This window comes from Artemia franciscana, chromosome 14, assembly GCF_032884065.1.
Source record: "Artemia franciscana chromosome 14, ASM3288406v1, whole genome shotgun sequence".
Lineage (NCBI taxonomy): Eukaryota > Metazoa > Arthropoda > Branchiopoda > Anostraca > Artemiidae > Artemia > Artemia franciscana.
The window spans coordinates 21,705,455-21,731,705 of record NC_088876.1 but is presented as its reverse complement, the minus strand read 5'-3'; the positions used below and the strand labels follow the sequence as shown (position 1 = coordinate 21,731,705).

General features: G+C 35.2%; 1 protein-coding gene across 4 annotated transcripts in view; it reads right to left on the bottom strand.

Moving 5' to 3' along the window:
- The window catches only part of LOC136035450 (tight junction protein ZO-2-like), a 160,539-nt gene that overhangs the window by 74,362 nt on the left and 59,926 nt on the right, over positions 1-26,251 (bottom strand). The window contains exon 1 of one of the 4 annotated variants that reach the window (XM_065717265.1): positions 8,636-8,994. The exons of the other annotated variants lie outside the window; for them this stretch is intronic. Within the exon in view, the coding sequence (XP_065573337.1) occupies positions 8,636-8,830 (195 nt within the window). The 5' untranslated portion in view covers positions 8,831-8,994. Of the gene's footprint in view, positions 1-8,635; positions 8,995-26,251 lie in introns of those variants that run through there. 4 annotated transcript variants of the gene reach the window in all.

Genomic DNA, 26,251 nt, shown 5'->3' with positions numbered 1-26,251 from the left:
AAAAGGCAAAAACTACAAAAAAAACTAAAAACTAATAAAAAAAATAAAAAAGCTAAAAAACTAAAAAAACTAAAAAAAGGCAAAAACTACAAAAAAACTAAAAACTAATAAAAAAGCTAAAAAACTAAAAAAACTAAAAAAAAGGCAAAAACTACAAAAAAACTAAAAACTAATAAAAAAAATAAAAAAGCTAAAAAACTAAAAAAACTAAAAAAAGGTAAAAAACTAAAAAAACTAAAAACTAAAAAAAAACTAAAAAAGGTAAAAACTAAAAGAACTAAAAAAGAAAAAAATAAATGACGACACTCAAAGAGAAAGCGACCAGGACAAAAGGAATGTTCGATTAGCAATCAACAAAGCACCGGGACACAGGGAGTATAAATGACGACCAGGACACAAGTAAAAAAAAAATTAACAAAACTAAAAAGAAGGTAAAAACTACAAAAAAACTAAAAAGAAAAAAAAACTAAAAACTAATAAAAAAACTAAAAAATCTAAAAATCTAAATAAACTAAAAAAGAAAAAAAAAGGAAAAAAATAAAGGAGAAAAACAAAACTAAAAAACGAATGTATATACAGACCGGTACACCGGGATACAAATGACGACCGGGACACAGGGAATATAAATAACGACCGGGACACAGGGACACAACTACAACGGGGACACCGGGGGAAACAGGGGGATATAAATGACGACCGGGACAAAAAAACTAAAAAGAAATAAAAACTAAAAACTAATAAAAAAAACTAAAAAATCTAAAAATCTAAATAAGCTAAAAAAGAAAAAAAAAGGAAAAAAATAAAGGAGAAAAACAAAACTAAAAAACGAATGTATATACAGACCGGGACACCGGGATACAAATGATGACCGGGACCCGGGACACAGGGAATATAAATGACGACCGGGACACAGGGACACAACTACAACGGGGACACCGGGGGAAACAGGGGGATGTAAATGACGACCGGGACACCGGGACAGGGAATGGTCGATTAGCAATCACCATCAACAAAGCTCAAGGGCAATCATTAGAATCATGAGGTATAGATCTGAATACAGATTGTTTTCCCATGGACCATTATATGTTGCATGTTCAAGAGTCGGTAAACCTGACAATCTATTTATATGCAAAGACAATGGGACAGCAAAGAATGTTGTATATTCGCAAGTTTTACGTAGTTAAAACCATATATATATATATATATATCTATATTCACAGGTGGGACATAGGGACACAACTACAATGGCGCGTAACTATTATGGCGCGTAACGACTTACGCGCGCGGGGGGGCTTGGGGGGGGCGCGAAGCGCCCCCACCAACTAGGTGTTGGGGTGGCGCGAAGCGCCACCCCAACAGCTAGTATATATATATATATATATATATATATATATATATATATATATATATATATATATATATATATATATATATAAATATATATATATATAAGGCTTACAATAAAATACGTAACTACACTTGCTTTGGCATGTTTTTTACGCTTACTTTTGCTCAGAAAATTAAGTTTCCAAATATAAACCTGTAAAAAGATGATTCAATATAATAACTTCCTAATCTGACCACCTGTGCTTCACCGATTATACCAAAGGAAAATTTATTTTTTGGTTGTTGAATGAAAAAAAAAAGAAGCGAAAAACAAAAACAGCACATTGTTCCCACAAATTTACTCGTGACAGACCCTTAACAGGCTTCAGAGGCGATATAACATTTTATCTGTGAATAAATGACTGCTGAGAAAAATCCAGATTTGTTCTACTTTCTAACCAGTCACATGATTGTTTCTATGCCAAAGACTATATCATGTTTCTTCTGATTATGTGGAATGGAAAAATGGTCATACAGATGACTGTCTATACTGTCATACACCATCATGAAAGTCATACAAATGATTTTTTTCTCTTGTTCTACTGAAGACTAGCATGAAAAAAGTAAAATTAATTACTTTTTTGGCTTTATTGATATAGAAGTTTGACAAAAAATACCTTCTATCTGACTTTTTCTCATCTACAGTAGATTGCAGTAATAAGGTCTGTACTAATAATGATCCTCTTATCTTTGTTAAGCTAAGAAACTAAGTTATGAAACAGAGATAATGATACTGAATGACACTTTTTCAGCTTATGGTTTATAAGTTTCTACATTAAGCTCAACAATATATATGAAGAAACCAAAAAAAGCCATCTCAGGGTTCGGACAGGTCGGTTCGTTTCAAATTATAGACTCTGTCCTATTTTTATAGGATTTCCTGGGTCCAAATATAGGCCAAATATAGGATTCGGAAGTCCTCAGGATCAGATCTATGGTAGATGGCGTGGGATGCCTGGTCACAAATTACCAAGTTCCCTCCCGATCCCTCCAATCTAAGCGTTTTCCATGATTTTAGGTCCCCCCCCCCCCCAATGTCACCAGATCCGGTCAGGATTTAAAATAAGAGCTTTTAGACACGATATCCTTCTAAATATCAAATTTAATCGAGATCCGATCACCCTTTCGTAAGTTAAAAATACCTCATTTTTTCTAATTTTTCAGAATCATCCCCCCCATCCCAACTACCCCAAAGAGAGCGGATCCGTTCTGGTTATGTAAACCATGTATCTAGGACTTGTGCTTATTTTTTCCACCATGTTTCAGCCCAATCTCTCCACTCTAAGTGTTTTCCAAGATTTTAGGTTTCCCCCTCCAAACTCCCCCAATGTCACCAGATCCGGTCAGGATTTAAAATAACAGCTCTGAGACACGATATCCTTCCAAACATCAAATTTCATTAAGATCTGATCAACCGTTCGTAAGTTAAAAATACTTCATTTTTCTATTTTTTCTGAATTAACAGGCCTCCCACTCCCCCCTCCCAGATGGTCAAATCGGGAAAACGACTATTTCTAATTTAATCTGGTCCAGTTCCTGATACACCTGCCAAATTTCATCGTCCTAGCTTACCTGGAAGTGCCTAAAGTAGTAAAACCAGGACCGACAGACAGACAGAATTTGCGATTGCTATATGTCACTTGGTTAATACCAAGTGCCATAAAAACACTATGCTACAATGAGATTAACCGAACAGACGGACCAAAGGATGATGAGGCGATAAACGATAAAAAGCTGATTCCGACAACCTTCCATGCAAGAGGGCCAACTTTGCACTTCTATCAGGGACATCAAACTTACGAATTATCTTACCATTGCTATACCAAAGGGGGAGATAAAGTAAAAATTTACAATATCTGAAATAAAAAGTCCAAATCTGATAACATCATTTTTCTTTAGAAGGGGAATAAAGACCAGATAGATAAAGGACAGGTTGATCACAGAATGTAGCATATAGCCGACCCAGTGCACGTCTATTATACTTCCCTCGATTAGCAACTATCTTAGAATAGCCCATTTGAATAACTGGGCCGTATTCACATCAGCCAGCCAGCGTTCAGCCAGGAAACACATAAGTCGCAAGAACTCCAGTCTCATTAAGCAGTGACTGCTAGCCTATATACTGATCTTCGCTCAATTCGGACAGGCCCAAGATGACAAAAAACAAAGCATAGGCTACTAAGTCAACACAACAGCATAGCCCAGGCAGAAGCAGCTTACTAAGCCCAACACAAAGCATTAGTTAAGTTCAAACAGCTCAACAGTTGTAATTAATTATCAATCTACACCAAAAGACAGAAAATTGCAAATCATGAGCAATGTTCTTAGTGCTCTTCAGCCAAAAATATAGGAATAATAGGATTTTAGCCAAAATATAGGCATTTTATAGGAGTGCATTAAAATATAGGAATTTATTGGAATTTATAGGCGAGTCCGAACACTGCCATCTGTATGACTTAATACTGCATCAGAGATATATTTTTGTTGGTTAAGAAAGAAAAGTAGAAATTTAGTTCAATTAGCTCATGGTAAAGCATTGATCTCTCAGATCACTCAGATCTCTCACCTCTGAAATAAACTTTTTTTTCGAACCAAGCTATATTTTGAGTAGCTGATAGTGCAACAAGAAGTATTACCCTCCCCCAAAAAATAAAAGTCCTGTTTACGGCTCCGTGAGTTATACACCATTTTTTATCTCAGCCATCTTCTCTTCTCTCCCTTAGAACTCATTCTGTATTTACCTGAAGGTTCAATGAGAGCTTGCTTCTTACTTTCTGTTGAAAAACCTTATTTTTTTTAAATTTTAATTTATCTGAAGGCTCAATGAGACCTGGGATGTTTTGGCATTAAAATGCAAATTTGAGGTATTTCCCTCTCTCCGTAACTACATAACTATAAGAAAACTCCATTGTAGAAGTTTAAGTCCCTTTTGAATTTTTGTAATTTGTCCATTATTCACAGATAACTATCTGTTATTGGGAAGCATACGGACATTTTTCGCGGAAAATTTTTCTGTGGGGGGGATTATCAGGGGGAATTTTTCAAGTGAAGAAACTTTTTCAGAAGAATTATCCTGAATTCTTCTACAATTTTTTTTATTCGTCTTTCTTCTTCTTCGCATGCATAATTTTACACATGGAGAGAATTTACGACGGAATTGTCCAGGGGAAATTCTCAGCGGGGATCAAATTTTCTGGCAAGATTTTTTCTTAGAAAAATGTTGTTGGCGTCCATAAATATACTACAAGGTGACAACACCCTTTTTTATTGCAAAAAATATTTCTGGCGTTTACTTTAATTCATCACTGCTACTCTCCCCCCACCCGCCTTAGAACCAATATTAAAGGCGTAGACTGAATGCATACTTGGGAACTAAGAAAAATTAGACAACAAGTCCCAAAAACTGTTTTCTTCTGAAGGATCAGTGAGGCTAAGAAAATTAGGCAATTGAAACATCCTCCTTTTGGTATCTTACCAAGCGTTACCTTAGGTATCTTACTATATCCCTGCATTATGAAGTAAATCACTTCAGATAAAGGATTAAATAAACGCTAGAAACATTTTTGTGCAATAAGAAGGGAGATGTCACCTTATAGCACTCTTGTGGACACTATCTACATTTTACCACGGAAATACCTTGTTGGACAATTTGATCTCCGTTGAAAAAAAAAATTCTTCCCAAAATTCTCGCACGGGAAATTTCCCTGGACAATTTTCCCTCCCCCAGCAGAACCCCGAAAAATGTCCGTACGTATTTAATTGCAAATACTATCTGTAAGCAACGGACAAATTAAAAAAAAAAAAATTAAAAAGGCAATTAAACTTCTATAATGGAGCTCTCTGATCGTTTTGTAGTTAGGGAGGGAGGGAAATGCCTCAGAGAATGCATTTTAATGCCAAAGCAACCCAGATGCCACTGAAGCTTCAGATAAATACATAATTAGTTCTAAGGGAGAGAGGAGGAGAGGGTGGAGGTAAAAATTGATATATGGCCCGCAAGAGCCGTAACCAAGACTTTTGCTCAAGGGGGTTATTTTTTTGGGTAGGTGGGGGGGGGGTATAAAAACCTATAAAAACGTATCAAAAATGTAAAATTGATATTTACCCCCTTATGATTTCTAGGAATATTTCTGGTCTGCCCTGCTATTAAGGAAGTAAAGAATAACTTTAAAACTCAAAATGAGCAGTATTTATTCTGTTTTTGAGGGAGACTGCCTTCCTCATCCACATCTCCCCTTAATGGACACATAAACTTTGAAGGGTGCTCATTATTTAATGCTTTATTTAAACGAAATGATTTGCTTCATAATAGTGATATATCATTAAGGAGGGGAGGTAGATCTTTGTGTAGGGGGTGGTTGGATAAGAAAATGAGTAAGTTTCAATGCCCTAAGTATTTCTCAGAGATTATTATATCAAACCAAGGGTCCTAGAAGATAGGACAAGGGCTTATTAGAAAAAAGTTCAAGTAACCAATGCTAGGAGACTACTAACTCCCCCAGAACCTATAATAAAGACATACACTGAAAATATACCTGGGACCTACAAACTACTAGACAAGAAGTCTCAAAAAATTGTTCAGCTTTCATCTAAGGCTTAGAAAATTAGGCCACTGAAACGTAGTCCGTTTGGTATCTTAACCCCTTCTCTACACAACAATCTACCACCCCTTATTAATAAAAGACCACTGCATTGTTAAGCAAATCACTTCACGTCAATAAACGATTAAAATAAACGCAATAAAGAACGCAAAAAGAAATTCAATACACCTTCCAGCACCCTTGTTGAAATTACCCACATTTTTCCACAGAAAAATCTTGCCGGACAATTTGATCCCCATTGAGAGAAAATTCTTCTCAAAATTTTCTCCCCACACGAAATTCTCCCGGACAATCCTCCCCTGCAGAAAACTCCCTTGCGAAAAATGACCGTAAGTTTTATAATAACAAATACTATCTGTAGGGAGTGGTCAGATTACAAAACTTTAAAAAAGAATTTAAACTTCTACAATGAAATTCTCTGATTGTTTTATAGTTAAGAAGGGAGAGAGATGCCACAAAGGGTGCATTTTAATGCCAAAAACACCCAAGCTCTCATTAAGCCTTCAGATAAATTAAATTTAAAAACAAGTTTTTTCAACTGGAAGTAAGGAGCAATATTAAAACTGAAAATGAGCAGAAATTATTCACTTTATCCTCAATATCCTCAAAAGGTTTGCCCTTTTCCTCAATACCTTGCTCTTTACACTAAAGTTCTTAGCATTTTTTAAAGGGCTTTCTATTCTAATGGAAAGTCCCTTGGTTTTCAGAATCTGTGCTTAAGAAATTGGAACGAACAATTAAACTTTATGGTAACGAGCAAGGTACTTAGGAGAGCCACAACCCCTTCGTATACGGAATAATATCTGTTCGTTTCGAGGTTTAATGTTGCTTTTTACTTTCAGTTTGAAAAACTCGTTTTATTTAAATTTAATTTCTGATCGTTTTTCAAACAATGACGGTAAATCTGGCTCATCATCCATGAAAAATTCCCTACTTTCACCAGAAACTCCGTGAAGATTTACTACCACGTAAAATAGACCCCCTTCCCCTTTTTTAAGTCTTGCGGACGATTCAGCGTGAAAAATTCATTTGAAACAGACTTTAATTTCTAATCGTTTTTACGATTGCTCCAGAAATCCCTCCTTCCAGAGATATTTTCTCCTGGAAACCCAGACATGCTGAAAATAGCCCCCGGACAATTTCCCTACAAAATATCCGCAAGCAAAATTGAGATGACAAAGAGAAAGTTAGTTAAATAGAAACGATTTCGTATAGAAATTATGTGAATCTCTCCAGTGTAAAATTTACCCTTGAAAGTTAGCCCCCAGTAATTTACCTCCCCACGGAAACTCTCTCCATGGAAACCCACCCCAAGCACAAAATTCTACCTCGCAAAATTCTGTATACTTCTCTATAACAAATACTATACGTAAACAATGGGTAAATTTCATAATTTACAGGCCTCTCCCCACGGGCTGTGAGGGAGAGGGGTCATGTTACCCCTAAAATAATACTTCAATTATGCTGAACAAAATGAGTATCTATAAATTTTGATCGGACGACATTGGGGAAAAAATGGGCGTGGGAAAAGCACCCTTCCAGAGCCATTTTTTCTAGTAAATAGCCCCCCAAGGGGGGTTAGTTAGCCTCCCATCTTTCAGGTTACTTAAAAAGGGCAATAGTAATTTCCATTCAAATACACTCTCTACCGATCTTCAAGGACCATTATTTCGATACGATCAACTCTAAAAAAAAAAAAAAAAAAAATAATGAACACGCATCCGTTATCTTTCTTCTGGCAAAAAAAAAACAAAAAACAAAATTCTACATTTTGCTATATAGGAGTTTGCAACTTCTTTAGCAGGGTTCTCTGGCTCCGCCGTAACCAGGAATTTTTTGGGGTGTTTAGTTTTTACATGGGGAGGGGGGGTAAAAAAATACTTAAAACACATCAAAAAAGTGACACTGAAAATCATAGGCCAATTTCAATGAGCGTTGAGACAAAAGGCGTTGAACTGCACGGGGACCGAGTTGAACGAAGGTTCATTTAAATGGATTGAGTTAAACAGGGTTGAGTTACACGCACACCCTATAAAAAACCTTTATGGATTGTATTTTAGGCCCCAGATTAATTTCTGAAACTTACATTCACCCAAGTCAACTAGCCTAGGCTACTTTCCAACATAGCAAGACGCTCCTCAATCCCCCTTCTGAATTAAATACTACAGGCTACTCCCAGATTCTTAATTCGTCACATTTAGAAAATAGGTAGCCTATGTATCCTATTGAATTCCCAATTCATTTGGTTTCTGGTGAACTGCATTCCAGTCCCCCCCCCCTTCTACTACCCAGATTTAGTCCTGCACTAGGCCTAGATCGTGAATTCGATGGATTTTTTCTTCAAATTAACATTATGATCCACTTATTATGTGAGATGAAAGTAGGCTACAAAAAAGCCTAAGAAAGCCATCAGGTATGGGGGGGGGGTACTGGGATGCAGCTATATTAGGAGTGACTCTCAAAATCCGATAAGTAGGACTGCTGTCTATTATAAGATGTAGCTGAGTTAAGTGAATGAAAATCCCGAGAATGGATCCAGAGTTCAACTAGAATTGTATTATCGGACTAGCAAGAAAAAGGAAGGTTATATAAAGTTGTAGCCTAGGCTGCTTTTCTGCCAGACTACAAGAAGGTATAAAATGGCAAACCTGATCAAGCGGGGTAGTAGCAAATTCCACTCTATTAACACTTTGCAGATGAGGAGGTGGTTCTCCTCTACTACTTGGTCCAGCATCCATGACCATATTGCACCACGTACCCAAGTTCAAACTATTTCTAACACTTGAAAAGGCACCAGGGCAACTCTTCTGTTCATCTAGGTCATTACGTATTACAGTTACCATTTAGATTTCGAAAAACATCTGACAGATTGACACAAGTAAAAATTAGTTCACAAAAAACAACCTGTTAAGACAATTTAGCGACGACTCTAGGATGAAATAACTCCTGCAAAGTTCACAAATCCAACTTCAAAACTACTACAACTCAAACTGAAAGACCAGAAGTTACTCTAGAGGAACAGGTTATACGGGATGAGAAGAGACCAAAGCTCCAAGTTACAATCCAAAACTTCAAGAATGCGAGCCTAGAAGGCAAATCATCGATCCTTCCTGCGAGCCGTGACACAGCTTGATAAAATGGTTAGGGGAGAACGGGTAGAATCAGAATGCCACTAAAACCCTAGGACTCATTCTGAACTGTAATAATTACGGGCTGAGGTAACCATGTAGCTTCAGTAAAAATTTAACAGGAAGTCGACACCCCACACCGAAATAGTTAAGGTCTTGAGGGAAGGGCGTAGCATAAAAAGGAGAAGATCTCTTAGATAAAATTCAAGCATCATTTGAAGTGGAGTAACACCAATTTTTATTTAATGTAGATCCAATGTCTTCTTCACGGTGGCCTGCCCGAAGGAAGTGCTTAAATCTCTACCTTTAGTATTTTCAGCTGGATTTCAATTAAACAAAAAGATTTTCTTCACTTTATGACAGGCTCTATAAATACCAAGGCCTGAGCTTTTATTTCCGCTCAAGCAGTTCATCGATCTTGTTTCTCGATGTTTCTACTTTTGCGGAAGATCTAGGGTACCAAATCTTCGTCCAATTTACTGACAAAAAATGTGACTTCGACTGAATTCTTTTGACAGTTTTATGTATTAGCCCAGTCCTTCAAATCGGCGATCTTCTTGACAATTCAGGCATCAGCTGCACTTTTGTGCATCTCTTTTATAATTATATTCCTTAGAGAGGTCTAGGTACAAAAGCAGACAAAAATGATAGATATAGGCAATATCGATTAATCCCTGATTGGGGGGAGGAAGGGCACAGAAAAAGGAAAAAATCATTCGGTAGCATATTATTATTTAGCATATTATTATTTACTGAAAGAGTATTTACCATATTCTTGGAGAAATAAGATCCCTAATCCTCCCCATAGACAAGGTGCTTTCATAGTCAAGAAATATACACTGTTAAGGGTCTTTTGGACTTAATCTCTTGTTTACTGCGTATCTAACGATTTTCCAAATATATTTAATATTTCCCAAATTTTATACCTGTTCTTATATACGTTTGAATAGGAGATGGTCATATTTTCAGTGAGTTTCCTTCGTTAGACCCAACTCCAAGAAAGGAAATAAATGAAATAAAATTACTTGTTGATGTATATATAGCGTCTTTTTATTGTATTATTAAACTTTTATCAAATCATAAGGCATTGTCGCTACTAGTCGATCTCGTACCACGATGTTCGATGGGTTCAACTATAGAACATCTCTTCTTTAGCCGTGAAATACAAGAAAAGTTTGTATCCAAAGTGATTTTTCAAACTTTCTGGCAAGTTAGCCCGCATTCAAAGGCAAGGACTTGCTACTGGCTCCTAAATATCAAAATGATAAGTTTGTAAACACAAGCATCCAACTAGTATTATTTATAGCCCTCAATAATATTTTAGCTATACTATACGCTCTCAGGATATTGTTTTATTCCATTTTCTAAATTAACTCGAGGTTCGTTTGTTTATCACATTAAATTATTGTTTATAGATAACTTCGAAGACCGCACTGCCTTTCCATGACGAAAGTAAAACAGTTCAAAATAGGGATGATACCTTTTTATTGACAGTGAATAGATATAAAATTATTTAACTGGATATTTCGAACACATATACAGTGTTCATCATCAGCAGTAAAACTCTTACTGCTGTTTTACTGCTGATGATGAACACTGTATATGTGTTCGAAATATCCAGTTAAATAATTTTATATCTATTCACTGTCAATAAAAAGGTATCATCCCTATTTTGAACTGTTTTACTTTCATTATTGTTTATTAAATTAAAAACAAGTTTTTACAACTGAAAATAAGGAACAACATTAAACATTAAAAGGAACAGAAATTATTACGTATATGAGAGGGGTTCTCCACCTCAATACCTCGTCCTTCGTGCCAAAGTCTTTAAGTGTAAAAAAAGGCTTCTAATTGTTCTAATTAAACGGTCCTTGCGTTTCAGAGAGTCGTTCTTAAAGAATTTGGACACAAAGTCAAACTTAAGCGTAGAGAGCGAGGTGTGGAGAAGGGTGTTAAAACCTTACTTTCAGTTCAAAAAACGAGTTTTTTAACTTAATTTCTGATCAATTTTTAAATAATGCCGGGAAATCCGACCGCCCTTCCATGAAAAATTCCCTCCTCCACGGAAAATTCCTCCAACGTAAAATACACCCCCCCCTAAGTAGAAAGTTGCTCCCGCAGGAAATCCTTCCATGGAGAATTTATCCCACGATAAATTTTTCCATGAAGAATTTTTTACGTGGAAAATCCCCCATCCACAGAAAATCCTCAAGACAATTCCAAAACGGTGAAAATTTCCCACGGGCAATTCGCCTTAACATCTCTATATATTAAAATCGAGTCGGCAAAGAGGTAGTAAGATAAATAAAAAGAAAATCGTATAGGAATTCTGGCAAATTCACTCAGTGTAAAATTTCCCCTCGAAAGTTCACCCCGCCGGAAACCTCCCTCTCCACCGAAAATTCTACACTCAGAAAATCACCCCCCTCCCCGGAAAAAAGTCTGTATATTTCCCAATAGCGAATAATATACGTAAACAAAGGGCAAATTTCATAGCTTACGGACCTTTCCTCAGGGGTTGTGGAGGATCTTGTTATCCCCAAATACATAGTTACTAGACCTTCTAACTATGCTGAACGAAATGGCTATCTCAAAATTTTTATCAGACGACTTCAATGTAAAAAGGAGCGTAGGAGGGAAGAATTATTCCTTTATTAATGCAGAAATATTTTTAGCGGAAAGTAAAAATCATGTTTAAGCGATATACGATGGGTCGCGCACATTCCGCTACCTGGTGTGCATCTCGAAGCACCACGTGTTCAGCAGTGCTGCACCACATGTGGCACAGTCCCCATGGCACTTGGAACCGTTCCTATACGCTTAACCCCCGTCACCTGGTTTACGTGATTTCTGAAAGCAGCAGCTCGATGATCCTATTAGGTGAGTGAGGAGACTTCTCAGGATAAGTAGGGAGCCCGCTGAAAATTAGACATTGTAGGCTAGTTTTTATTGAAATGTATTTAGGTTGATAGATTATTATTAATATAAATGAAGAAATGTGTTCGCTTATTATTATTTCTTTATTGTTTTTTCTTGCTGCAACGGACCATATATTTGGACAAAGGCAGAAGAGGGAAGGGGAAAGGATTTTCGAACGAATTAAGGTTCAGTTCATGAATGCAATGAACAATTTTACAAGTTCAGTTGGTATTTTCACTTTGAAAATGTCTCAATCTAGTTGAATAAATGACTTTTACATTCTTTAAGAGAGAGAGAGAAAGAAAGAGAGAGAGAGAGAGAGAGAGAGAGAGAGAGAGAGAGAGAGAGAGAGAGAGAGAGAGAGAGAGAGAGAGAGAGAGAGAGAGAGAGAGAGAGAGAGAGAGAGAGAGAGGGAGAGAGAGAGAGAGAGAGAGAAGTTTATTAATATTAAATAGAAGACAATACAAAAATACAATTCAAAATCGAATTACAATCGAATTAACAAAATCGAATTACAAGATGTGTCGAAGTCAGACAAAAACGAAGTCAAGACAAAAACATCTTGTCATTAATTTTAATTTAAGGTTCTGACTATGTGGCTTTCTTGAATATCAAGACAATATTAATAGTCAAACTCCAAATTTCCAAAGTTTCGGTATTCGGTTGTTATAAAACATAGCAATAGCTGATGTAACATCATTCACCGCCCAATTCATTGGGTAACGTCAGCTCAACATTTAATATGTTTCAGGTATTTAATCTGTCATCAGTGTTTTATGTTTTTGAAACTTGGCCTTCTTTTTTCTTTGTTTAAATCTAGGCAGCGACTGTTAATTACCGGATCCTTTGGCTGAATGATTGATGGACTAAAGCTCCCAGTCGTAGCATTTTTCTCACAGTTATCTAGACAAAAAATTTGTCGGTCGGCAAGGGTCTAGGCCGGGCTCAGGCTAAGGGTTGAATTACCCAGTTCAGAGAGGTCAACTTTTATGAGAACCTCGGCGACCTATTCCACTTATCCCACAGGGGGAAAATACAAGGGTCCATGGTGAAAATGCGAGAGCAAATTTTAGTGACATAATAGATTACTTGTTATAGCTAATTAGCCTACACTTGTGAAATGAACGTTGTTGTTGTCGTCCGAATAATGCTACCAATAATTAATACATACAGAAAAATTGGATAAATGTAAAGGCAGTAGTTCATGCAATTTTCAAGTCAACTTTAGGTATGCTTGAGGAAATTTCAATCCAATTTGTGGAAATTATCCCGAAAGTCCTTCAATTCAAAAAAAAGCCTGACATTTCACGCGCAGGAAATTTTTTGACAGGAAGTTAATCAATATGCAAAAAAATATTTAAATGAAAACTTTTAAAATCTAGAATAAATATATAGATATTGCAAATTAGCAAATTTTTCTCTAGAATCCATATTTTTTACTCTATGATTTGATTTTTACTGAAAACTTAAGGCACTTGTAGCCCAAACGGCATATTTTGAATTGGGATTTCGAATCTCTTTTTTTTTTTAGCCATTAGTAAGCTACTATACTATAATAACTGGGAAAATATTTAAGTGTATCAGCAAAGCTTTGATTTATATCTGGCGATCAATATTTTAAGGACAGAATTACAGCAAGAAAAAATGGCTGATTTTTTTTAAATTCAATCAACGAAGTCTGTGCTACTCCATTTAATTTTTTATTTGTTAAAACAACAATAAAATTACTGATCTGATAGCTAACAGAAGAAAAATTAATTCTTAAGGTTTAAATATTTTAGTTTATGAAATAATTTTTTTAATGTAAACACGAGTACGACTGGATGGAAGTTTTAGCCTGTGCAGGAACATAGTTTCGTCAAGTTTTTCCCACTGTTTGAAAAAGATAAAACAAATCTTTCTGAAAAAATGTAGGCTAGGGATGCTATAGATAAAATGCGGTGGGCCATGAGCGGCAAACATGGCATTTACATATGGTCCACGGAACAAATTTTATAGCCTTTCATACAAAAATCTAAAGCTGATCGAAGTGTACCAACGCTAAGAAAAACCCTTAATACATTTAATTGTCTCCTAGCGTTCAAAATTCACTTTAACAGTAATATAGTATTATGTTTTCCTCCGGCCACTTGGCATACAAGGGGTTGTCAAAGAAGCTTTGGAAGAGGCTAATTCCATCGGAGACTTAAAAGTTATGGTGTCCTTTTGGCTGTCGAAAGTAATTGGGAGAGAACCAGCCCCCCCCCTCTCGTGTCATTTTTTGCTACCCGGCAGAAACATAACCATCAACACATCCAATTATAATTTTGAGATAGACATTTTACTCAAAATTCTTGAATTGTCCAATAAATGCCCCTTCGGTGGTGAGCAAGGCCTCTATAGCCCCTAGGGCAAGGACTGTAAATAACACAGATTACACATTGCTTACTTTGTAATGGTAAAGGCGGCGTGGGTGGGGGAGGGGGTATTGATGTTTAGTTTGCAATTCTCTCAAACTTTTAGGAATAGTTCTATGGAATCCAGCCTCTCTCTTGTGCCCGTTTCTACTACTCGAGCTTTCCCTGTAACCCAAATGATAATGAACCAGAATTTTGATTATCACTCAGCTCAAAAACGTCTAAAGCTCTAAAAAGAATGTCATTACAGTTGTCAACATGGTTTCAACGGAAAAGTCGGGCATATTTGGGCTTGGTTGTCCGATCAATTAGGAGCTCTTAGGATCCTTCGCTCGTCTAAGCTTAGCAGATTTTCCATCGGGTATACTCTGGAAACGACACGCCTATCTGAATAAAGCAAATGACGCAATATGCACCAAATTATCTGGAGGAGGGGGGTCCAAGTGAATTCTAAATTTTGTCTTGAGGAAAGGGAGAGGAAGATCGAAAAACAATATGTGTATCGAAGTTATCGAAATACCTTATCCGCAATATATCAGGAATGGGATTCCGGATAAAGTTGTCACTTTCAAGAATTTTTGGGGAAGGAAAGGGGAGCTGAGGCAAGTGGACTTCTTGTGTTGGGGGAGGTGGAATGAGTTAGACAGTTTTTTCGGATCCACCTATCCTCTATGGCACAATAAGCTTCTATGAGACCGAAAGTGCATCCACAGTTAAGCATCGACGTAAATAATAATAAAAAAAAAAAAAAACACCATGGGTTGCCAGGCTATAAAAGACTTTCTGCAACATCTTACGAACAGCTTGAGGTATAAAGTTGAAATTGTACTGAGTGTTGGGGGGAGGGGGAGAGTGGACGTTGAATAATAAGTTAAAAGGAGATGGTCAAACTAAATCAAAATGCACCACGTGTATCTGGGTTATCAACATACCATATCCGCAACATCTTGGGAACAGCTCAAAGGATAGAGTTGTAACTTACAATTAGTGTGGGAGAAAGAAGAATCTATTCGTGTTGAAGTAAAGACACCATGTGGTTTCAGATTATCGAAGTAGCGCATTTGCAATAAGCCCCAAGATACATTTGCAAGTGAAGCTCAAAGTTTAACGGGGAGGGGGGGGGGTAAAATATTTTCTGATCCACCAAAACATCTTTCCATCTCAAGTCTATGTGGTACCAAGCATGTATTCAGAGTTAAGCCAATCAAAAAATGTAAGTCGAAAGACAGTAAATCCAAAGTGATCAAAACGATGAAACTACAATTTCTTTAGGGATCAAATTTAGGATCAAGTTGAACTTCCAGGGGGTGTCAAGGAAAGAGGGAGGGGTCTAAAGATTCTTTTTCTCTTATCTGTTTTTAAATTTTGGTAATTGGAGCCCCTGTTGAAATAGGATCGATTTCCGGTGGAATAGCAATGTAGATCAAAAGCAATCCTGTGTACCCAGGCTTTCAAAATAGCATTATCTCATTATCTCAGGAAAAACTTGGGGGATCGAGTTGAAATTCTCAAAGGGTCCTAGAGGATCAAGTGGACCTCGAACTTTGACCAGGGAGGAGGAAAAGCAGTAAATTGAGCGAGAACATGTATCTAAGCTATTAAAACAGCATTCCTGCAGTACCTCGGGGACAACTTATGAGAATCAATCTTAAACTTTTGGACAGTTGGGGGGGTAAGGAGACTTTATCTTGTATTTAGAAGAAGAGACATGGGACCAAACGTTTTGCAACGTTTAAATGTTTTGGCATTATTAGTTACAGAGGAACTTTGAATCTATTCACCATGAAGTAATGACATAAATCAAAAGATAGTACATACACCCAGGCTTTCAACACGCCACATCTGTAATATCTCGAAAACGACTAAGGAATCTACTTAAATTTTCAGGGAGTGTTTTCAAAGGGCAAGGGGACTCAAAAATATCATGTTTATGGAAAGGAACAGGGGCAAAAACATTTTTGTTGACTAGCATGAAGTTGTATGTTAGCTATTATACAACTTCATGTTCTATACACACACACAAATATATATATATATATATATATATATATATATATATATATATATATATATATATATATATATATATATATATATATATATATATATATATATATATATATATATATATATATATATATATATATTCTGTTTGAATTGTGCTTCCTTTATTTGCATCGGCATCAATTTCTGTTAGTTATCTTAGAATTAATATTTGACTTTTTTTCCTGTTATTCTTAGTTTTTCAATATGGCTCTTTTGTTTTCTTTGAGGAACTTTTATTTTGGAAAATATTTTTCTAAAGCTAATTTCATACAGAACTAATATCATTTAAGACTTTAAGAACATCATGGGTCAATCAAAACTATGGCAGATTTTGAAGATAGACCTGATCTGAAGCTAAAAAGTTGTCAAGTATCAACCTTTTTCAAAAAAATACATTTTGCTTACCCACTGGAGCCAAATGACACCTAGATTTGGCGTATGTTTTTAGGTAAGCCCAATATTATTTCTATTCAAATTAATTATTTAATTACATTCCGCCCAATTGGTGCATTATGAAAAACTCTTTATTTGAGTCTTACACTCGTAAGGAGGGTAACTCAAAGGACATTAACTTACTCGTTTGTGCTGCCTACTGAATACAACTCTATCTGTCCGGCTTCTACTCCTAGATTCATTTCGGATCCGGTTCCGACTTTTATTCTCACTCCTAATATGCTTCCGTCTTTTCCTCGATACCACGTTTCGAGCATTATTCACAGATAAAAAAGATTTTATAACTTTGAAACCCATAAAAATAAACTTCAGTTTACGTGTTATTACTAACAAGAACAGAATGAAGTTAGTAGAAACAGCCTGTAATTGGAAACCATGGACGCCCATTAAATCCATTTGTAAATTAAGATATGTGCAGGTCAGGAATTTGGTGCTAAACATCATAGATTAAAGGACCTGTGTGTCAATCATTTTGGAGGTGACAATGAGGTCATTAAGACTCGGAATGCTTTGGTACATGAAGGAGAAAGTGGCTAGCGGAACTTATCGTTTAGAATTCATCTACCACTCAACAAGTTTCTTACCGTACTGTAGGAGCACAACTTAGGTTTTCTCCTTATAATATATATATATATATATATATATATATATATATATATATATATATATATATATATATATATATATATATATATATATATAGCTATATATATATAAAAATAAGTTGTCTGTCTGTGTGTCTGTCTGTCAGGTGACGTCATGTTTCTGTGTCGACTGACGTCATGAAGTTAGTTGTCGTCATTTTTGCTATGACGGTGACGTCATTAAAGATATTTAAGACATATATGTTCACGTAGAAATCTATTAATGTTTAAGTTTAAAATGACTGATGAACTTACAATGGCAAAAGCCGATGAAGATGCTCAAAGAGTCTATGCCAAAAAACTTGCTGCTGATAGAGAAAGTCAGAAAAGAAAGCGTGCCGAGGAATCAAAAGAACAGCAAGGAAACAGGCTTGAGGCTAAAGAACGCAAAACCGCGCAGTTAGATGAAGATCCACCTGGACAGCGAGAGTCAAAACATATCAAAACTGAAAATGATAGCGATGATGATTGGGTTCGGACAGAGGTATTTAAGAATATCGTTCAAAGACAAATTTTTAATTGTAAGAAGACCGTTGAAAGAGAAATTTCTAATTGTAAAATGACTGAAGAACCTACAATGGCAACACCCGAGGAAGCTGCTCAAAACGAATGTATTCAAGCCGAAGTAGCTGAGTTGGTAAAGCGTTATGTTTCAGGTTCTAGGTCCGAGAGGCTCCAGGTTTGAACCTTGGCTTTAGCATTAATACAAAAGAAGAAAAAAACTAAAAAAGGTAAAAACTACAAAAAAACTAAAAAGAAAATATATATATATATATTTATATATATATATCTATATATATAAAAATAAGTTGTCTGTCTGTGGATCTGTCAGGTGACGTCATGTTTCTGTGTCGACTGACGTCATGTTTTCGACTGACGAAATTACAGACCGGGACATCGGGACACAAATGACGACCGGGACACCGGCACATAGGGAATATAAATGACGACCGGGGCACAAGGAATGTTCGATTAGCAATCACCATCAACAAAGCACCGGGACACAAATGACGACCGGGACACAGGGAGTATAAATGACGACCAGGACATAAGTAAAAAAAATTAAAAACTAAAAAAAAGGTAAAAACTACAAAAAAACTAAAAAGAAAAAAAAACTAAAAACTAATAAAAAACTAAAAAAGCTAAAAAGCTAAAAAAAACTAAAAAAGAAAATAAAATGAAAAAGGAAAAAAAATGAAAAATAAAGGAGAAAAACAAAACTAAAAAAAAGACAAAAAAACTAAAAAAGGTAAAAAAACTAAAACCTAAAAAAGACCAATTCAAAAACGAATGTATATACAGACCGGGAGACAAATGACGACCGGGACACCGGGACATGACGACCGGGACACAGGGACACAACTACAACAGGGACGCCGGGGGGCTCAGGGGGATATATAAATGAATATGGCGACACAGGGAATCGTCGATTAGCAATCACCATCAACAAAGCTCAAGGGCAATCATTAGAATCATGAGGTATAGATCTGAATACGGATTGTTTTCCCATGGACCATTATATGTTGCATGTTCAAGAGTCGTTAAACCTGACATTCTATTTATATGCACAGACAATGGGACAGCAAAGAATGTTGTATATTCGCAAGTTTTACGTAGTTAAAAACATATATATATATATATATATATATATATATATATATATATATATATATATATATATATATATATATATATAATATATATATATATATATATATATATATATATATATATATATATATATATATATATATATATATATATATATATATATATATTCACAGGTGGGACATAGGGACACAACTACAATGGCGCGTAACTAATATGGCGCGTAACGACTTACGCGCACGGGGGGCTTGGGGGGGGGGCGAAGCACCCCCACCAACTAGGTGTTGGGGTGGCGCGAGTTTTATATATATATAAAAATAGTTGTCTGTGTGTCGAGTGACGTCATGTTTGAGTGTCGACTGACGTCATGTTTGTCGACTGACGAAATTACAGACCGGGGCACGGGACACAAATGACGACCGGGACACCGGGAATATAAATGACGACCGGGACACTCAAAGAGAAAGCGACCGGGACACAAGGAATGTTCGATTAGCAATCACCATCAACAAAGTACCGGGACACAAATGACGACCAGGACAGAGGGAATATAAATGACGACCAAGACACTCAAAGAGAAATTACAGACCGGGACACCGGAACACAAATGACGACCGGGACGAAAATGACGACCGGGACACCGGGACACAGGGAATATAAATGACGACCGCGACACTCAAAGAGAAATTACAGACTGGGACACTGTGACACAAATGACGACCGGGACACAGGGAAACAACAATAACGGGGACGCCGGGGGGGCACAGGGGGATATATAAATGACGACGGGGACACAGGAAATGTTCGATCAGCGATCACCATCAACAAAGCTCAAGGGCAATCATTAGAATAATGAGGTATAGATCTGAATACAGAATGTTTTCCCATGGACAATTATATGTTGCATGTTCAAGAGTCGGTAAACCTGTTAATCTATTTAAATGCACAGACAATGGGACAGCCAAGAATTTTGTATATATATATATATATATATATATATATATATATATATATATATATATATATATATATATATATATATATATATATATATATATATATATATATACTAGCTGTTGGGGTGGCGCTTCGCGCCACCCCAACACCTAGTTGGTGGGGGCGCTTCGCGCCCCCCCCAAGCCCCCCCGCGCGCGTAAGTCGTTACGCGCCATAATAGTTACGCGCCATTGTAGTTGTGTCCCTATGTCCCACCTGTGAATATAGATATATATATATATATATGGTTTTAACTACGTAAAACTTGCGAATATACAACATTCTTTGCTGTCCCATTGTCTTTGCATATAAATAGATTGTCAGGTTATCCCCCTGTTTCCCCCGGTGTCCCCGTTGTAGTTGTGTCCCTGTGTCCCGGTCGTTATTTATATTCCCTGTGTCCCGGTCGTCATTTGTATCCCGGTGTACCGGTCTGTATATACATTCGTTTTTTAGTTTTGTTTTTCTCCTTTATTTTTTTCCTTTTTTTTTCTTTTTTAGTTTATTTAGATTTTTAGATTTTTTAGTTTTTTTATTAGTTTTTAGTTTTTTTTTCTTTTTAGTTTTTTTGTAGTTTTTACCTTCTTTTTAGTTTTGTTAATTTTTTTTTTTACTTGTGTCCTGGTCGTCATTTATACTCCCTGTGTCCCGGTGCTTTGTTGATTGCTAATCGAACATTCCTTTTGTCCTGGTCGCTTTCTCTTTGAGTGTCGTCATTTTTTTTATTTTTTATTTTTTTTAGTTTTTTACCTTTTTTTAGTTTTTTTAGTTTTTTTAGTTTTTTAGCTTTTTTACTTTTTTTATTAGTTTTTAGTTTTTTTTTTGTAGTTTTTGCCTTTTTTTAGTTTTTTCAGTTTTTTTTTTAGTTTTTTATTGGCTTTTACCTTTATAGTTTTTTTAGTTTTTTAGCTTTTTTATTTTTTTTATTAGTTTTTAGTTTTTTTTGTAGTTTTTTTTTTTTTATTAGTTTTTAGTTTTTATTTCTTTTTAGTTTTTTTGTCCCGGTCGTCATTTATATCCCCCTGTTTCCCCCGGTGTCCCCGTTGTAGTTGTGTCCCTGTGTCCCGGTCGTTATTTATATTCCCTGTGTCCCGGTCGTCATTTGTATCCCGGTGTACCGGTCTGTATATACATTCGTTTTTTAGTTTTGTTTTTCTCCTTTATTTTTTTCCTTTTTTTTTCTTTTTTAGTTTATTTAGATTTTTAGATTTTTTAGTTTTTTTATTAGTTTTTAGTTTTTTTTTCTTTTTAGTTTTTTTGTAGTTTTTACCTTCTTTTTAGTTTTGTTAATTTTTTTTTTTTACTTGTGTCCTGGTCGTCATTTATACTCCCTGTGTCCCGGTGCTTTGTTGATTGCTAATCGAACATTCCTTTTGTCCTGGTCGCTTTCTCTTTGAGTGTCGTCATTTATTTTTTTCTTTTTTAGTTCTTTTAGTTTTTACCTTTTTTAGTTTTTTTTTTAGTTTTTAGTTTTTTTAGTTTTTTACCTTTTTTTAGTTTTTTTAGTTTTTTAGCTTTTTTATTTTTTTTATTAGTTTTTAGTTTTTTTGTAGTTTTTGCCTTTTTTTTTAGTTTTTTGTCCTGGTCGCTTTCTCTTTGAGTGTCGTCATTTATTAGTTTTTTCCTTTTTTTTTTTAGTTTTTTATTGGTTTTTACCTTTATTTTAGCTTATTTTTCAGTTTTTTCCTTTTTTTTAGTTTTTTTTTATTTTTTATTTTTTTTAGTTTTTTACCTTTTTTTAGTTTTTTTAGTTTTTTTAGTTTTTTAGCTTTTTTACTTTTTTTATTAGTTTTTAGTTTTTTTTTGTAGTTTTTGCCTTTTTTTAGTTTTTTCAGTTTTTTTTTTAGTTTTTTATTGGTTTTTACCTTTATAGTTTTTTTAGTTTTTTAGCTTTTTTATTTTTTTTATTAGTTTTTAGTTTTTTTTGTAGTTTTTGCCTTTTTTTAGTTTTTTCAGTTTTGACGTCACCTAATCCAGTTTTTTCAGGTGACGTCACCTGACACATCCATCCACACATCCATCCACACATCCACAGACAGACAACTTATTTTTATATATATAGATATATATATATATATATATATATATATATATATATATATATATATATATATATATATATATATATATATATATATATATATATATATATATATATATCTATATATATATATATATATATATATATATATATATATATATATATATATATCTATATATATAAAAATAATATATATATATATTCACAGGTGGGACACAGGGACACAACTACAATGGCGCGTAACTAATATGGCGCGTAACGACTTACGCGCGCGGGGGGGCTTGGGGGGGTTCGAAGCACCCACACCAACTAGGTGTTGGGGTGGCGCGAAGCGCCACCGCAACAGCTAGTATATATATATATATATATATATATATCTTATATATATAAAAATAAGTTGTCTGTGTGTCTGTCGAGTGACGTCATGTCATCACGTCATGTCGTCATGAAGTTAGTTGTCGTCATGTTTGTTATGATGATGACGTCATTAAAGGTATTTAAGAAAATCATTCAAAGACAAATTTTTAATTGTAAGAAGATCGTGGACGGAAAAATGTTTAATTGTAAAATGACTGAAGAACCTACGATGGTAACAGCCGAGGAAGCTGCTCAAAGAGTCTATGCCAAAAAACTTGCGGCTGATAGAGAAAGTAAGAAAAGAAAGCGTGCCGAGGAATCAAAAGAACAGCAAGAAAACAGGCTTGCGGCTGATAGAAAAAGTAAGAAAAGAAAGCGTGCCGAGGAATCACAAGAACAGCAAGAAAACAGGCTTGCGGCTAAAGAACGCAAAACCGCGCAGTTAGATGAAAATCCACCTGGACAGCGAGAGTCAAAACATATCAAAACTGAAAATGATAGCGATGATGATTGGGTTTGGGATTTTGACTTGGATAAGGTCATCAATGCCTACCAGATTTTAGTTAAAAAAAAAAACAAAGGTTCGGCGATATGTATTTCATAGTGACGCTGAAAAATAAAGAAGAAAAAGAAAACTGAAAAAAGACAAAAGGTAAAAAACAAAAAAAAACTAAAAAGAAAAAACACTCAAAGAGAAATTACAGACCGGGGCACAAATGACGACCGGGACAGAGGGAATATAAATGACGACCGGGACACCCAAAGAGAAATTACAGACTGGGATACCGGGACACAACAGACGACCGGGACACAGGGAATATAAATGACGACCAAGACACAGGTATTTAAGAAAATCGTTCAAAGACAAATTTTTAATTGTAAGAAGATCGCTGAAAGAGAAATTTCTAATTGTAAAATGACTGAAGAACCTACAATGGCAACAGCCGAGGAAGCTGCTCAAAACGAATGTATTCAAGCCGAAGTAGCTGAGTTGGTAAAGCGTTATGTTCCAGGTTCTAGGTCCGAGAGGTTCCAGGTTCGGACCTTGGCTTTAGCATTAATACAAAAGAAGAAAAAAAACTAAAAAGTAAAAACTACAAAAAAACTAAAAAGAAAATACTAAAAAACTAAAAAAGCTAAAAGACTAAAAAAAACTAAAAAAAGGTAAAAAACTAAAAACTAAAAAAGAAAAAAAACTAAAAAAACTAAAAAAAAGGTAAAAACTACAAAAAAAAGCTAAAAAGAAAAAAACTAAAAATTAATAAAAAAAACTAAAAACTGAAAAAGAAAAAAAACTAAAAAAAGGAAAAAAACTGAAAAATAAAGGAGAAAAAGAAAACTAAAAGCCGGGACACAGGAATATAAATGACGACCGGGACACTCAAAGAGAAATTACAGACTGGGACACTGGGACACAAATGACGACCGGGATACAGGGAATATAAATGACGACCGGGACGCTCAAAGAGAAATTACAGACTGGGACAGTGGGACACAAATGACGACCGGGATACTGGGAATATAAATGACGACCGGGACACAGGGACACAACTACAACGGGGATGCCAGGGGCACAGGGGGATATATAAATGACGACGGTGACGCAGAGAATGTTCGATTAGCAATCACCATCAACAAAGCTCAAGGGCAATCATTAGAATAATGAGGTATAGATCTGAATACGGATTGTTTTTCCCATGGACAATTTTATGTTGCATGTTCAAGAGTCGGTAAACCTGACAATCTATTTATATGCACAGACAATGGGACATCGAAGAATGTTGTATATTCGCAAGTTTTAAGTAGTTAAAAACATATATATATCTATAACGAAAAGAGAAATCTTTTCTCTTTTATCTATATTCACAGGTGGGACACAGTGACACAACTACAATGGCGCGTAACTAATATGGCGCATAACGACTTACGCGCGCGGGGGGGGGGGCTTGTTGGGGTGGTGCGAAGCGCCCCCACCAACTAGGTGTTGGGGTGGCGCGAGGCGCCACCCCAACAGCTAGTATATATATATATATATATATATATATATATATATATATATATATATATATATATATATATATATATATATATATATATATATATATATATATATATATATATATACATTAATACTTAAAACGAAAAGAAATTGCTCTGTATACGAAAGGGACTGTTCCCTCCTAAACACCCCACTCTTTACGCTAAAGTTTTTTTTATTGTTTTAAAAAGTAGAGCTGTGAGAAAGGGTCAAACTTTAGCATAAAGAGCGGGGCGTTTAGGAGGGAACAGCCCTTTCATATAGAGAATAATTTCTGTTCGTTTTCAGTTTCAATGTCGCTCCTTACTTTCAGTTGAAAAAAACTTGTTTTTTTTATTTAATATATATAAGGCAGGATGGAGGTTACGATGGCTTCATAGAGGACCAAACCAGTGGCGTCGATTCAAGAAAGATACTTATCTCTTACAACTACCAAACTCAAGAAGTAAAGTTAGGTTATTCCTAATGAAATACACCTAAGTATGATAAAAACAAAATATTTTAGTAACAAAATTATGGAAACTACAAAAGAGAATTATGAAAATCAGGCCCCCCAGAACGCCAGAACCAAACCAAAATACCAACTAAAATATTTAATTAAAATATATCTACAATGTAGCGTAGCGTATATACACTCTCTCACGCTAAGCTAGAGGCTACAAAAAGAAAATGGTTCTGTCAGACCAAGAACTTGAGCGTGGTGGCTATAAGAGATAAAGTACCCAAGAAAGTTGGGAGAAGGAGGGAGGGAACATGTATTTTCCAAAGTCTAGGAAGATGAAGGCAAATTTGTCATTTGTTCATTTTTTTTCAATAAAAATACGAAAAAAGACATTTGTCAACGAAAATACCCCAACAAAGTTATTCTCAAAATCTGGGGAAGAAACTATAAATATAGGGGGCCCATGCCTCCATCTTCTACTGACGCCAATGAACCAAATAAGGAAAATACATTCGAATATATTTCGGCTTCATAGAAGACCGAATCCCTATACAAGACCAAAAACTGCGCACGATTTTCAACTTGTATGAAAAATAATCGCCCTTCTCATCCACCAATGATTCTATAGTAAAACTATTATTAAGAATTTGTGATACAAAGCCACTGTTGATGGAAAATTTGGCTGGATATTCAAATTTCGACCAAGATTTAAACTGTAATACAACATATTAATTCTATAGAGAGAAAATATAAATGTTCCTAATATTAACCATTAATAAAAGCACGTCAATTAAAGACGAAAATAAATGGATATAAAAAAACAATTTCTAAAGAAGAAATTTCGAACAAAAGTAAAGAGCCATATTTAAAACCTTAGGCGAACAGAAATAAAATCGAAATTAAAACAAAACAAAATCACTATTTATGAATGCGTGAAATTCAAAACAAAGAGAAGCAAAAACAACGATAAAGAATAATATCACAATACAAATAAGTTATAAATAAAGGTGGTGCTATGGCTTTATATGACGTTTTTTCTGCTCCTCATAGATTCTAATATGGCTCTACTTTTCTTTGAAGAACTTTTAATCAAACTAAGATTCACATTCTATATTCTGTTATTCGTTAGACACAAAAAATTAATCCAATCCGTTTTCTTATCAGAGTTCATTTATTCAAAAAATTAAAAAAAGCAA